Consider the following 13,422-nt stretch of genomic DNA (forward strand, 5'->3'; position numbering starts at 1 on the left):
CAGTCCTAAATGGAACCTTGTTCCCTATGTAGACAGCAGTGTTCCATGTAGAATGTATACTGTTCTAAATGGAACCTTGTTCCCTATGTAGACAGCAGTGTTCCATGTAGAATGCATACGGTCCTAAATGGAACCCTGTTCCCTATGTAGACAGCAGTGTCCCATGTAGAATGTATACAGTCCTAAATGGAACCCTGTTCCCTATGTAGACAGCAGTGTTCCATGTGGAATGCATACTGTTCTAAATGGAACCTTGTTCCCTATGTAGATAGCAGTGTTCCATGTAGAATGTATACTGTTCTAAATGGAACCCTGTTCCCTATGTAGACAGCAGTGTTCCATGTAGAATGTATACTGTTCTAAATGGAACCCTGTTCCCTATGTAGACAGCAGTGTTCCATGTAGAATGCATACGGTCCTAAATGGAACCCTGTTCCCTATGTAGAGAGCAATGTTCCATGTAGAATGCATACGGTCCTAAATGGAACCCTGTTCCCTATGTAGAGAGCAATGTTCCATGTAGAATGCATACGGTCCTAAATGGAACCCTGTTCCCTATGTAGACAGCAGTGTTCCATGTGGAATGCATACTGTTCTAAATGGAACCTTGTTCCCTATGTAGACAGCAGTGTTCCATGTAGAATGCATACGGTCCTAAATGGAACCCTGTTCCCTATGTAGAGAGCAATGTTCCATGTAGAATGCATACGGTCCTAAATGGAACCCTGTTCCCTATGTAGACAGCAGTGTTCCATGTGGAATGCATACTGTTCTAAATGGAACCTTGTTCCCTATGTAGACAGCAGTGTTCCATGTAGAATGCATACAGTCCTAAATGGAACCCTGTTCCCTATGTAGACAGCAGTGTTCCATGTAGAATGTATACTGTTCTAAATGGAACCCTGTTCCCTATATAGGGAATAGGGTGCCATTTTGGACGGAGCCAAGGTCTTACCTCCCGGGGTTTGAGGTCGTGACCTATAGCCTCTCTATAGTACTCCACGTTCTCTGTCATAAACTCGTCCCCCTCGTGGAACAGCAGGTAGGACTGGGCACACGCCAAGGCCTCCTCCACCTTGTTAACTGGAGAGACAGAGAGAGAAAGAAGACATTAAGAAATGGACAGTAGTGTTTTGTTCTGTTGTATTGTTTGGCAACGTTGTGAGGGTCTTGTGTCGATAAAGCTCGTTTGAATTGAAAACGGTATTGAATATTGAAATTGACTGGAGAGACAGTGAGAGAAAGTGCACATTATCAGGTAGATATCGATATTACTGTGTTCTGTTGCTTTGGCGACACTGGCTGGCTCCTACTGTGCCAATAAAGCTGAACATTGAAAATTGAATTGAATACTGAAATTGAAAGACGTGGGTAAGGAGTGAGAGAAAAAGAGAGCGAGATGAACAAAGAGTGCGAGAGAAAAATGATCAACAGAATTAGGTGTGAGGACCAGTCACCACACCTCAGACTCCCTCCCTGAACTACCCTGTAAGGCAGTGTCCCCAATGGCATTCTGTTCCCTATAGAGTGCACTAATGTATATTGATAGTTTTGCTACTTTACACTTATTCTGCACTGTTGAGGAAGAGAGGTCCCACTCATACAGGTCAGCACAGACAAAGCCACATGTAACAAAGCCCCCTAGGCCATGGATGAGATGTGTGTCTGGAGCTTCTGGAAGTCTAGCAGCTGAACATTCCAGAACCATGAGCACACTGGAGAAAGACGCTAGAGCAGTGACAGGCAGTCAGAGGCTGTGTGAGATAGTGGAAACACAGAAACGCACTCCCACACACCCACACTGCTGCTCCAGGCTAGGAGAGAACTGGGACTGGGGAGGATGGCTGGTGGGACTGACTAGGTGTGAGGAGGATGTGCAGTATATCTGCTGTATCTAAAGATCTTAAAGCGAGTAGTGACTTGCTAGTAACACTGTACACCCCCCTCCCCCACACCCACGTGCTTTACTAGCTTGTAAAGCAGCTTGGTTCTGAAACCACTTCTTGGAGGGGCAAAGGCAGCGAGTGTTTCTGTGGTCAGCACGTCTCTTCAGGTTCCCCTGGTTCCCAGGTCTTAAACAGCGAGGGGCTTTCAGGCTATAAAAACGACAATGTCACCGCACGGATTACTGAGGAAACGGCTTCCCGCAGAGCAATGAGAGGCTGCTGAGTGAGGAGACTTGTCTTTTTAACAAGCAATTAGAGACGTTGATGGATGACTGCGCATTCTCTCTCTATTTCTCTCAATTTCCATTTTAACAATTTAAAAATGTTTATTGGCATGACATGAAACAGTGCAACAATAGACAATAAAAAACTTTTTGGAACATTGAAGACACTTTTTCTTGCTATTTTTTCTCAATCTGTCTCTCTCTCTTTACCTCTCTCCCCCCATGTACAAGTTAGACATGGGGGCCTTGTAAAAGAGACCAAGAGACCCCATACGATCTCAAAGGGTGACAAGGCCTTTGCATTTAAACCGGACTGAAAATCTCTCCTTTGCCTCGAAAGTCCAGCCTGCTATAGACTCAGCGTTGACACTCCTCACTGTCAATAGCATAGAGATCCTATTAAATAACTAATTATATGGTTAACGGCATCTCCCACAGTCTCCAAGTAACATCAACTGTAGAGCCTTGCAGAGCTTCACACGGTATTCACACGGTATTCACACGGTATTCACACGGTATTCACACGGTATTCACACGGTATTCACACAGTATTCACACAGTATTCACACAGATCTGTCCCAAATGGTACCCTGTCCTTTATATAGGGAATAGTGCACTATATACGGAAGACGACACAGTAAGTGCCGCTGTTAGGAATGATTCATTGAGCTCTGTTTTTCCTAGAATCCCACGATCCACTTGTTTTATTAGACATGTGGTGCAGGGGCATTAGACATGATCTGATGAGCTCATAAGTATTCATCACATCGTCTTTTCCCTCCTTCTCTCCGCTGCTGTACTGTCCTGCCAACCCGTCTCTCTCTCCCTCTAACATCTGATCCCCAATCAGCCCAGACTACACAGACAGTCCCAAATGGCCCCCTATTCCGTATTTAGGCACCCTATTTCCCTATGGACTCTGGTCAAAAGTAGTGCACTATGCAGTGAATAGGGTGCCATTTAGGATGAAGAGAAGAGAAGAGAAGAGAAGAGAAGAGAAGAGAAGAGAAGAGAACAGAGAGAATTACAGTCATGCGTGCATATATTTTTAGATACGGACACCAGATGTTGCTGAATGAGTTTGTGTGGTTTCCTACTGAGGTGTGGTCCTGGTCTGTTGGGTGTGGATTGTGTAGGCCTGTACTCACAAAACATCACAGATTAGGAGTTCTGTCCATTCATCCCAATCTAAAAGGAAAAGCTGATCCTAGATCAGCACTCTAACTCTGAGAAGCTTTATGAATACAGTTCCTAGTCTTTCTCCACAGAGCATTTCCCAGCTCTCTGTGTGAGTCATCAGGTGAATACTTATCTCATTTAAGATGGGTGTGGGTGTGTTAGTCATTCAACAAAAGCCTGTACACACGACAACCCTCCAGGATGAGGGCTGGCCACCCCTGTAGTCTGAACAACACACCCTGTCTGCAAGCAAGGTCAAGCAGGGTAAAGTAGGGTGAAGTAAGGTAATACTCATGCTGGTAGTAGGTGAACTTCAGGTAATCATAATAACCTATATCCCATATGCCACCATATTCCCTATTTAGTGCAGTAGTTCAGTAAGGTGCAGTAGGGCAGAGTAAGGTTCAGTAAGGTTCAGTAAGGTGCAGTAGGGCAGAGTAAGGTTCAGTAAGGTTCAGTAAGGTGCAGTAGGGCAGAGTAAGGTTCAGTAAGGTTCAGTAAGGTGCAGTAGGGCAGAGTAAGGTTCAGTAAGGTGCAGTAGGGCAGAGTAAGGTTCAGCAAAGTGCAGTAGGGCAGAGTAAGGTTCAGTAAGGTAGAGGAAGGTTCAGTAAGGTGCAGTAGGGAAGAGTAAGGTGCAGTAGGGCAGAGTAAGGTTCAGTAGGGTGCTGTAGAGCAGAGTAAGATTCAGTAAGGTGCAGTAAGATAGAGTAAGATTCAATAAGGTGCAGTAGGACAGAGAAAGATTCAGTAGGGTGCTGTAGAGCAGAGTAAGGTTCAGTAAGGTGCAGTAGGGCAGAGTAAGGTTCAGTAAGGTAGAGTAAGGTTCAGTAGGGTGCTGTCGAGCAGAGTAAGGTTCAGTAGGGTGCTGTCGAGCAGAATAAGGTTCAATAAGGTGCAGTAGGGCAGAGTAAGATTCAGTAAGGTGCAGTAAGGTAACGTTACTCACTCAGGAAGTAGGTGAACTGCAGATAGTCATAGTGTAGAGGCAGTGTAAGGTAATGTTACTCACTCAGGAAGTAGGTGAACTGCAGATAGTCATAGTGTAGAGGCAGTGTAAGGTAATGTTACTCACTCAGGAAGTAGGTGAACTGCAGGTAGTCATAGTGTAGAGGCAGTGTAAGGTAATGTTACTCACTCAGGAAGTAGGTGAACTGCAGATAGTCATAGTGTAGAGGCAGTGTAAGGTAATGTTACTCACTCAGGAAGTAGGTGAACTGCAGATAGTCATAGTGTAGAGGCAGTGTAAGGTAATGTTACTCACTCAGGAAGTAGGTGAACTGCAGGTAGTCATAGTGTAGAGGCAGTGTAAGGTAATGTTACTCACTCAGGAAGTAGGTGAACTGCAGGTAGTCATAGTGTAGAGGCAGTGTAAGGTAATGTTACTCACTCAGGAAGTAGGTGAACTGCAGATAGTCATAGTGTAGAGGCAGTGTAAGGTAATATTACTCACTCAGGAAGAAGGTGAACTGCAGGTAGTCATAGTGTAGAGGCAGTGTAAGGTAATGTTACTCACTCAGGAAGTAGGTGAACTGCAGGTAGTCATAGTGTAGAGGCAGTGTAAGGTAATATTACTCACGCTGGTAGTAGGCAAACTGCAGGTAGTCGTAGTGCAGAGGCAGGTAGTTCTCCATGGGAGAGAGACGACCGGGCCGAGTGGACAGGTCTCTAACACACTCGTGTTCACAGTGCAGCACCTGGGTGAAGTGGTCTGAAACACACACAGGAGGGTGGAGAGGATACAGGTCAATTAATTAATTACTCATGTAAAGCACAGAAAAAAGCATTGAGTTGTATAATAATGACGATGAACCACTAACAATATTTGGCTACCCTAACGTTGGTATTTCATACGGTGTTTTTCATTCCACTGGTTATTATACATTCTTGATTGTTATCACCAGCCAACTCCATCAGCCAACTCCTACTTTGGTCGCCTTCCCTTCCAGTTCTCTGCTACCAAAAACTGGAACGAATTGCAAAGTCTTATATCTCCCTCACTAACTTTAAGCATCAGCTGTCAGAACAGCTTACCGATCATTGCACCTGTACACAGCCCATCAGTAAACAGCGCACCCAACAACCTCATCCCCATATTGTTATATCTTTTTTGCTCCCTTGCACCCCAGTATCTCTACTTGCACATTCATCTTCTGCACATCTATCACTCCAGTGTTTAATTGCAAAATTGTAATTATTTTGCCCCTATGGCCAATATATTGCCTTACCTCCCTAATCTTACTACATTTGCACACACTGTATATAGACTGTGTGTAACTCTGTTGTTTGCGCACTGCTTTGCTTTATCTTGGCCAGGTCGCAGTTGTAAATGAGAACTAACTGGTCACTGAGACGCTGCGGTGTATTACAGTTAGCTTGGTCACTGAGGTGTACTACATTTAGCCTGGTCACTGAGACGCTGAGGTATATTACAGTTAGCATGGTCACTGAGACGCTGAGGTGTATTTACAGTTAGCATGGTCACTGAGACGCTGAGGTGTATTACAATTAGCCTGGTCACTGAGGTGTATTACAGTTAGCCTGGTCACTGAGGTGTATTACAGTTAGCCTGGTCACTGAGGTGTATTACAGTTAGCCTGGTCACTGAGGTGTCCTACAGTTAGCCTGGTCACTGAGGTGTCCTACAGTTAGCCTGGTCACTGAGGTGTCCCACAGTTAGCCTGGTCACTGAGGTGTCCCACAGTTAGCCTGGTCACTGAGGTGTCCCACAGTTAGCCTGGTCACTGAGGTGTCCCACAGTTAGCCTGGTCACTGAGGTGTCCCACAGTTAGCCTGGTCACTGAGGTGTCCCACAGTTAGCCTGGTCACTGAGGTGTCCCACAGTTAGCCTGGTCACCGAGGTGTCCCACAGTTAGCCTGGTCACTGAGGTGTACCACAGTTAGCCTGGTCACTGAGGTGTCCCACAGTTAGCCTGGTCACTGAGGTGTCAGTTAGCCTGGTCACTGAGGTGTCCCACAGTTAGCCTGGTCACCGAGGTGTCCCACAGTTAGCCTGGTCACCGAGGTGTCCCACAGTTAGCCTGGTCACCGAGGTGTCCCACAGTTAGCCTGGTCACCGAGGTGTCCCACAGTTAGCCTGGTCACCGAGGTGTCCCACAGTTAGCCTGGTCACCGAGGTGTCCCACAGTTAGCCTGGTCACCGAGGTGTCCCACAGTTAGCCTGGTCACCGAGGTGTCCCACAGTTAGCCTGGTCACCGAGGTGTCCCACAGTTAGCCTGGTCACCGAGGTGTCCCACAGTTAGCCTGGTCACCGAGGTGTCCCACAGTTAGCCTGGTCACCGAGGTGTCCCACAGTTAGCCTGGTCACCGAGGTGTCCCACAGTTAGCCTGGTCACCGAGGTGTCCCACAGTTAGCCTGGTCACCGAGGTGTCCCACAGTTAGCCTGGTCACCGAGGTGTCCCACAGTTAGCCTGGTCACCGAGGTGTCCCACAGTTAGCCTGGTCACCGAGGTGTCCCACAGTTAGCCTGGTCACCGAGGTGTCCCACAGTTAGCCTGGTCACCGAGGTGTCCCACAGTTAGCCTGGTCACCGAGGTGTCCCACAGTTAGCCTGGTCACCGAGGTGTCCCACAGTTAGCCTGGTCACCGAGGTGTCCCACAGTTAGCCTGGTCACCGAGGTGTCCCACAGTTAGCCTGGTCACCGAGGTGTCCCACAGTTAGCCTGGTCACCGAGGTGTCCCACAGTTAGCCTGGTCACCGAGGTGTCCCACAGTTAGCCTGGTCACCGAGGTGTCCCACAGTTAGCCTGGTCACCGAGGTGTCCCACAGTTAGCCTGGTCACCGAGGTGTCCCACAGTTAGCCTGGTCACCGAGGTGTCCCACAGTTAGCCTGGTCACCGAGGTGTCCCACAGTTAGCCTGGTCACCGAGGTGTCCCACAGTTAGCCTGGTCACTGAGGTGTCCCACAGTTAGCCTGGTCACCGAGGTGTCCCACAGTTAGCCTGGTCACCGAGGTGTCCCACAGTTAGCCTGGTCACCGAGGTGTCCCACAGTTAGCCTGGTCACCGAGGTGTCCCACAGTTAGCCTGGTCACTGAGGTGTCCTACAGTTAGCCTGGTCACTGAGGTGTCCTACAGTTAGCCTGGTCACTGAGACGCTGAGGTATATTACAGTTAGCATGGTCACTGAGACGCTGAGGTGTATTTACAGTTAGCATGGTCACTGAGACGCTGAGGTGTATTTACAGTTAGCATGGTCACTGAGACGCTGAGGTGTATTACAATTAGCCTGGTCACTGAGGTGTATTACAGTTAGCCTGGTCACTGAGGTGTCCCACAGTTAGCCTGGTCACTGAGGTGTCCCACAGTTAGCCTGGTCACTGAGGTGTCCCACAGTTAGCCTGGTCACTGAGGTGTCCTACAGTTAGCCTGGTCACTGAGGTGTCCTACAGTTAGCCTGGTCACTGAGGTGTCCTACAGTTAGCCTGGTCACTGAGGTGTCCTACAGTTAGCCTGGTCACTGAGGTGTCCTACAGTTAGCCTGGTCACTGAGGTGTCCTACAGTTAGCCTGGTCACTGAGGTGTCCTACAGTTAGCCTGGTCACTGAGGTGTCCTACAGTTAGCCTGGTCACTGAGGTGTCCTACAGTTAGCCTGGTCACTGAGGTGTCCTACAGTTAGCCTGGTCACTGAGGTGTCCTACAGTTAGCCTGGTCACTGAGGTGTCCTACAGTTAGCCTGGTCACTGAGGTGTCCTACAGTTAGCCTGGTCACTGAGGTGTCCTACAGTTAGCCTGGTCACTGAGGTGTCCTACAGTTAGCCTGGTCACTGAGGTGTCCTACAGTTAGCCTGGTCACTGAGGTGTCCTACAGTTAGCCTGGTCACTGAGGTGTCCTACAGTTAGCCTGGTCACTGAGGTGTCCTACAGTTAGCCTGGTCACTGAGGTGTCCTACAGTTAGCCTGGTCACTGAGGTGTCCTACAGTTAGCCTGGTCACTGAGGTGTCCTACAGTTAGCCTGGTCACTGAGGTGTCCTACAGTTAGCCTGGTCACTGAGGTGTCCTACAGTTAGCCTGGTCACTGAGGTGTCCTACAGTTAGCCTGGTCACTGAGGTGTCCTACAGTTAGCCTGGTCACTGAGGTGTACTACAGTTAGCCTGGTCACTGAGGTGTACTACAGTTAGCCTGGTCACTGAGGTGTACTACAGTTAGCCTGGTCACTGAGGTGTACTACAGTTAGCCTGGTCACTGAGGTGTACTACAGTTAGCCTGGTCACTGAGGTGTACTACAGTTAGCCTGGTCACTGAGGTGTACTACAGTTAGCCTGGTCACTGAGGTGTACTACAGTTAGCCTGGTCACTGAGGTGTACTACAGTTAGCCTGGTCACTGAGACGCTGAGGTGTATTACAGTTAGCCTGGTCACTGAGACGCTGAGGTGTATTACAGTTAGCCTGGTCACTGAGACGCTGAGGTGTATTTACAGTTAGCCTGGTCACAGAGACGCTGAGGTGTATTACAGTTAGCCTGGTCACTGAGGTGTATTACAGTTAGCCTGGTCACTGAGGTGTACTACAGTTAGCCTGGTCACTGAGGTGTACTACAGTTAGCCTGGTCACTGAGGTGTATTACAGTTAGCCTGGTCACAGAGACGCTGAGGTGTATTACAGTTAGCCTGGTCACAGAGACGCTGAGGTGTATTACTGTTAGCCTGGTCACTGAGACGCTGAGGTGTATTTACAGTTAGCCTGGTCACAGACGCTGAGGTGTATTTACAGTTAGCCTGGTCACTGAGACGCTGAGGTGTATTACAGTTAGCCTGGTCACTGAGGTGTACTACAGTTAGCCTGGTCACTGAGACGCTGAGATGTATTACAGTTAGCCTGGTCACTGAGGTGTATTACAGTTAGCCTGGTCACTGAGACGCTGAGATGTATTACAGTTAGCCTGGTCACAGAGGTGTACTACAGTTAGCCTATTCTTTCATGATTTATGATAATTATTTATGAGCCTAAATGACTCGCGGATGATTACTATTGACTTCTTAATGAACTGGACTGTTGAATTCCTTAACTTGTGTTAATAATGACTGATATGATTTGATCTTTGATTATGAATTTGATTGTATACATGTTATTTGTTTCCTTTGTGATGCAGCACAGACTACTCAGTAAATATACCACTTTATGGTTAAAGGAATTCCTGCCTCAGTCTCATACATTCCTCTGTCACCTTCACTGCCAATCATCCTACCTGTCCAACAACCCACACAGATTCCACTAATCTTTCAATGGTCCTTTGAGCCGGATGATGACTGAACCAAAGACAGGTGAAAAGGAAATGGAGGCGGAGAGGGAAGAATTGTCTCCACTGGAAGGAAGAAGCGAGGAGGAGAGAGCAGCTGAGGGAAAGGTCTTGGAACAAAGGAAATATCCAGGAGCTAAGCCTAAAGCAACAAAGGCTTCATCCTCAACCACCAGCAACACCAGAAGAACCAGGCAAGCACCTGGTTATCTTAAGGATTATGTGGTCGATTTTCCGACATCAAAGGGCAAGCCCACCAGAGCTCAAAGTGTTGATGGATCAACTATACGTTTCAGCCATCAACCATCCCCTCTGAGCCAAGGACCGGAAACTGCTTTGGAGCAGGAAAGTGGTCTACGTGAAGAACCTATGGAGGAGGTAACTCCTACTGCACAGGTCGACCAGCTTCCAGAGGCAGGCTCCGCTCACCCCTTAACTAATGGGAAATCGTCAAAGCACTCTAGACGGAGTGGGAGTTTGACCAGTGGATACCCCTTTGGAAGTGGCCATGGCAGCCGCCATTCACTAGCCCTCAGCGATTCACAGACCGCTGTCCTACAAGAGAGGATGAAACTATTAGCTTTGGAGGAAATTGAGCGTCAGATTGAGGAGGAACGACAGGCTGACGAACGATGTCACCAATTGGATGTGCAGGCCCGTAGAACTCTACAGGAAAGGGAATTCATTGCCAAGGACCTGGCACAGCAGCGACGGCACCGTCAAGCCAGAAGGGAATTAGAGGAGGCACGGATGGTCTCATCCTTTTTTTGTGTGAATGAACAGGGAGTTGACCTGACCACCCCTCCACATGGACCTGAACTGTCTGCCTTTCTTTCCCAATCTGCCCCTCTGGTACAGCATGGCACACAGTCCTCGGAGGCTCCGGGTTCAACAGCCAACACGGAGCATGGGAGACGGGCCGCTCCGCCAACGCCCTCTATGCCAGTGACACAAGTTAGCATTCCTCCATCTGGACAAAGCATCACTCCTTCGCCTTTCCGCCAATTACCAACCAAGGCAAAACGTTCCTTTCGTCCAGGGCCAGGCCAGTCCTCATACAACAGGTCGGAGGGCTCTCGCCCAATTCCGGCTGCCACAAATGGAGGGTCTGGGACAGTAGGGGACAGGCCCAATGAGGCCACAGTGGGCTCATCAGAAGTCCCGGGTTTATCCTTCACACAACCAGAAGAGGAAGCAAACATTATGAAACTTCTAGTAGCCTCAGCCTATGGAATTCCCAGACCCAAACTGCCATAATTTGAAAATGGAAAGGAGAGTGAATTTGTCCTTTTGGAAATGGCATTGGAGAGCCTACTGGGTATTCACAGTCATCTGTCAGAACGCTACAAATACCAAGTACTAATGGATCATTTGCGGTTTCCCAGTGCATACAGGCTGGCCCAATCCTTTATGCACTCCGCAACACCATACACTGCAGCTCTCCAGGCCCTGAAGGCGAGATATGGTGAGCCACGTCAGCTAGTCCAGAATTAACTAAACAACATCCTGAACACGTCTCCAATTAAAATGGGAGACCATGCTGCCTTCCAAGAATTCTCCCTGGCTGTACAATCCCTGACCTCTATCTGCTCCAATCTGTTGAAGGAGAAGACGGGAACGAGCTGAAATGTGGCTCCCACGTGGACAGGCTTCTTAGCAAACTTCCAGTGTACCTCAGAGACAGTTTCATTGAACATTGTTTGAATAAGGGCATCCTGAAAGAGGGCTCGAGAAGCACCTATGCTCTCAGAGACCTGGCCGCATGGTTGGAGGTGAAGGCAAAGGCGAAGAGCATCGCTCACCAGGCCACAATCTCCGCCATAGCCACCGGGGGAAGGAAGGAGTTTGAACGCCAGCAGGGACAGAAAAGGCAAAATCCCACTACCATGTACTTAAATAGTGAGGCCGGGGAGAAGACCCCTCTCAAGAGCAAGAACATCAAATTCCAGCCTTACTGCCCATATTGCAATAGTAAGGGGCACTTCCTTGGCTCATGCCCCAGAGTAAAAAAGCTCACTCAAACTCAATTGAAGGCCTGGATCACTTCAGGCGAGCGATGCTACAAGTGTGCCCGTAGCCATAAGGTGGAGACCTGCACATTGAGGAAACCCTGCAACCACTGTAAAGAAATCCATCTCACCGTGTTGCATGATCTAATTCCCCAAGCAAAGAAGGAGCAGAGTATGCTCATGGTAGGAGCTGCAAAGGAGCTGTATCTCGACCAGCAGAACCGGTCTCCAAGGGTCATGTTGAAGGTGGTCAAGGTCACTCTGCAAAGTGAAGGGAGAAGCATTGATACATTCGCCGTTCTAGATGATGGGTCAGAAAGAACGATCATTCTCACGGCGGCCACCCGTCAGCTTAACCTGGAGGGGACCCCCGAGACCCTTAATCTCAGAACGGTGCGACATGATGTTATCCAAATGAAAGGCTCTGCTGTAACCTTTAACATTTCACCTTCAGGAAACCGGGACGTGGCCTATAACATCACCAATGCCTTCACGGCAGATGGCTTGAATCTCGCAGAGCACTCCTGCCCGGTAAGTGTTCTACAGAAACAATATCCTCATCTACGAGGATTGCCTCTTCCTAACATGGGCAGAGTAGCACCACTTATCCTGATTGGGTCAGACCACCCACATCTCGTCACCCCGACTGAGCCTATACGAGCTGGACCAGAAGGAGGACCCATTGCTGTCCATACATCCTTGGGTTGGGCTGTGCAAGGTCCATCCCATCTACTTCTCTCCACCCAAGCTGTACAGTCACAGCAAGTCCTCTTCACCAGAAGCAATCCAGATGCAGCCACTGACCTCCTTCGGAATGTTGAGATGCTCTGGAAGATGGACACCTTTTCCAACCGGAAGCTACAGGAGGTCACTCGCTCAAAAAATGACTCCTATGCATTAGACCTCCTGGAGAAGAGCACCACCACCACTGAAATGGATGGCGTTCGCAGGTATGCAACCCCACTGCTACGGGTGCCCAACCATCCTCCTCTGGCAACCACGACACGGGCTGTACTCCCACTACTGCGTGGAACGGAGCGACGCCTGGTGAAGAATCCTGAGCTTGCAGAAGTTCATAACAGGGAGATTCATAACCTTGTGAAGGCAGGCTACATCACTGAAGTGACAGCTCATGAAGAGGGAAACACACTCCGTGAATCCTGGTACCTCCCTCACCATGTTATCCAGCAACATGGTGGGAAGTATAGACTTGTCTTCAACTGTTCATTCCAAGCTGCTGGTCAAAGCCTGAATGACTGTCTACTCCCCGGACCAACCTTAGGTCCTTCCTTGCTCGGTGTCCTTCTCCGGTTCCGGCAGCACTCTACAGCCATCAGTGGAGACATCAAAGCCATGTTTCATCAGATTCGTTTACTGCCTTCCGACACCACACTGCTCCGGTTCATATGGCGAGATATGGAACGAGATGCAGAGCCCACAATCTATGAATGGCAGGTACTCCCATTTGGCACCACCTGCAGTCCTTGCTGTGCCATATACGCTCTGCAGAGACACGCACGAGAGCATCCAGACAGTGACCCAGAAGTATTGGATTCAGTGGAAAATGCCTTCTATGTGGATAACTGCTTACAGAGCATCCCATCCACGGCTGAAGCGAAATCACTCCTTGATAAAGTACGGAATCTCCTGTCCAAAGGGGGATTTGAGGTCCGACAGTGGGCTAGTAACAGAGCGGAGGTTATCCAGCACCTCCCGCCACAAGCTAGGTCCAGTAGCAGTGAACTATGGCTAACGCAGGCTGGTGCTAACCCAGAAGAGCCCACTCTAGGACTGAGGTGGAG

At 48.9% G+C, this 13,422-nt stretch overlaps 1 protein-coding gene across 2 annotated transcripts in view; it reads right to left on the reverse strand.

Moving 5' to 3' along the window:
- The window catches only part of LOC118401550 (prolyl 3-hydroxylase 2), a 106,676-nt gene that overhangs the window by 18,748 nt on the left and 74,506 nt on the right, over positions 1-13,422 (reverse strand). For both annotated transcript variants that reach the window (XM_035799158.2, XM_035799159.2), the window contains exons 4-5: positions 4,926-5,057; positions 956-1,083 (exon numbers count right to left, since the gene is read on the reverse strand). In XM_035799158.2, the coding sequence (XP_035655051.2) occupies positions 956-1,083; positions 4,926-5,057 (260 nt within the window). The remainder of the gene's footprint in view (positions 1-955; positions 1,084-4,925; positions 5,058-13,422) is intronic.

The sequence above is a fragment of the Oncorhynchus keta genome, chromosome 22 (assembly GCF_023373465.1).
Source record: "Oncorhynchus keta strain PuntledgeMale-10-30-2019 chromosome 22, Oket_V2, whole genome shotgun sequence".
Lineage (NCBI taxonomy): Eukaryota > Metazoa > Chordata > Actinopteri > Salmoniformes > Salmonidae > Oncorhynchus > Oncorhynchus keta.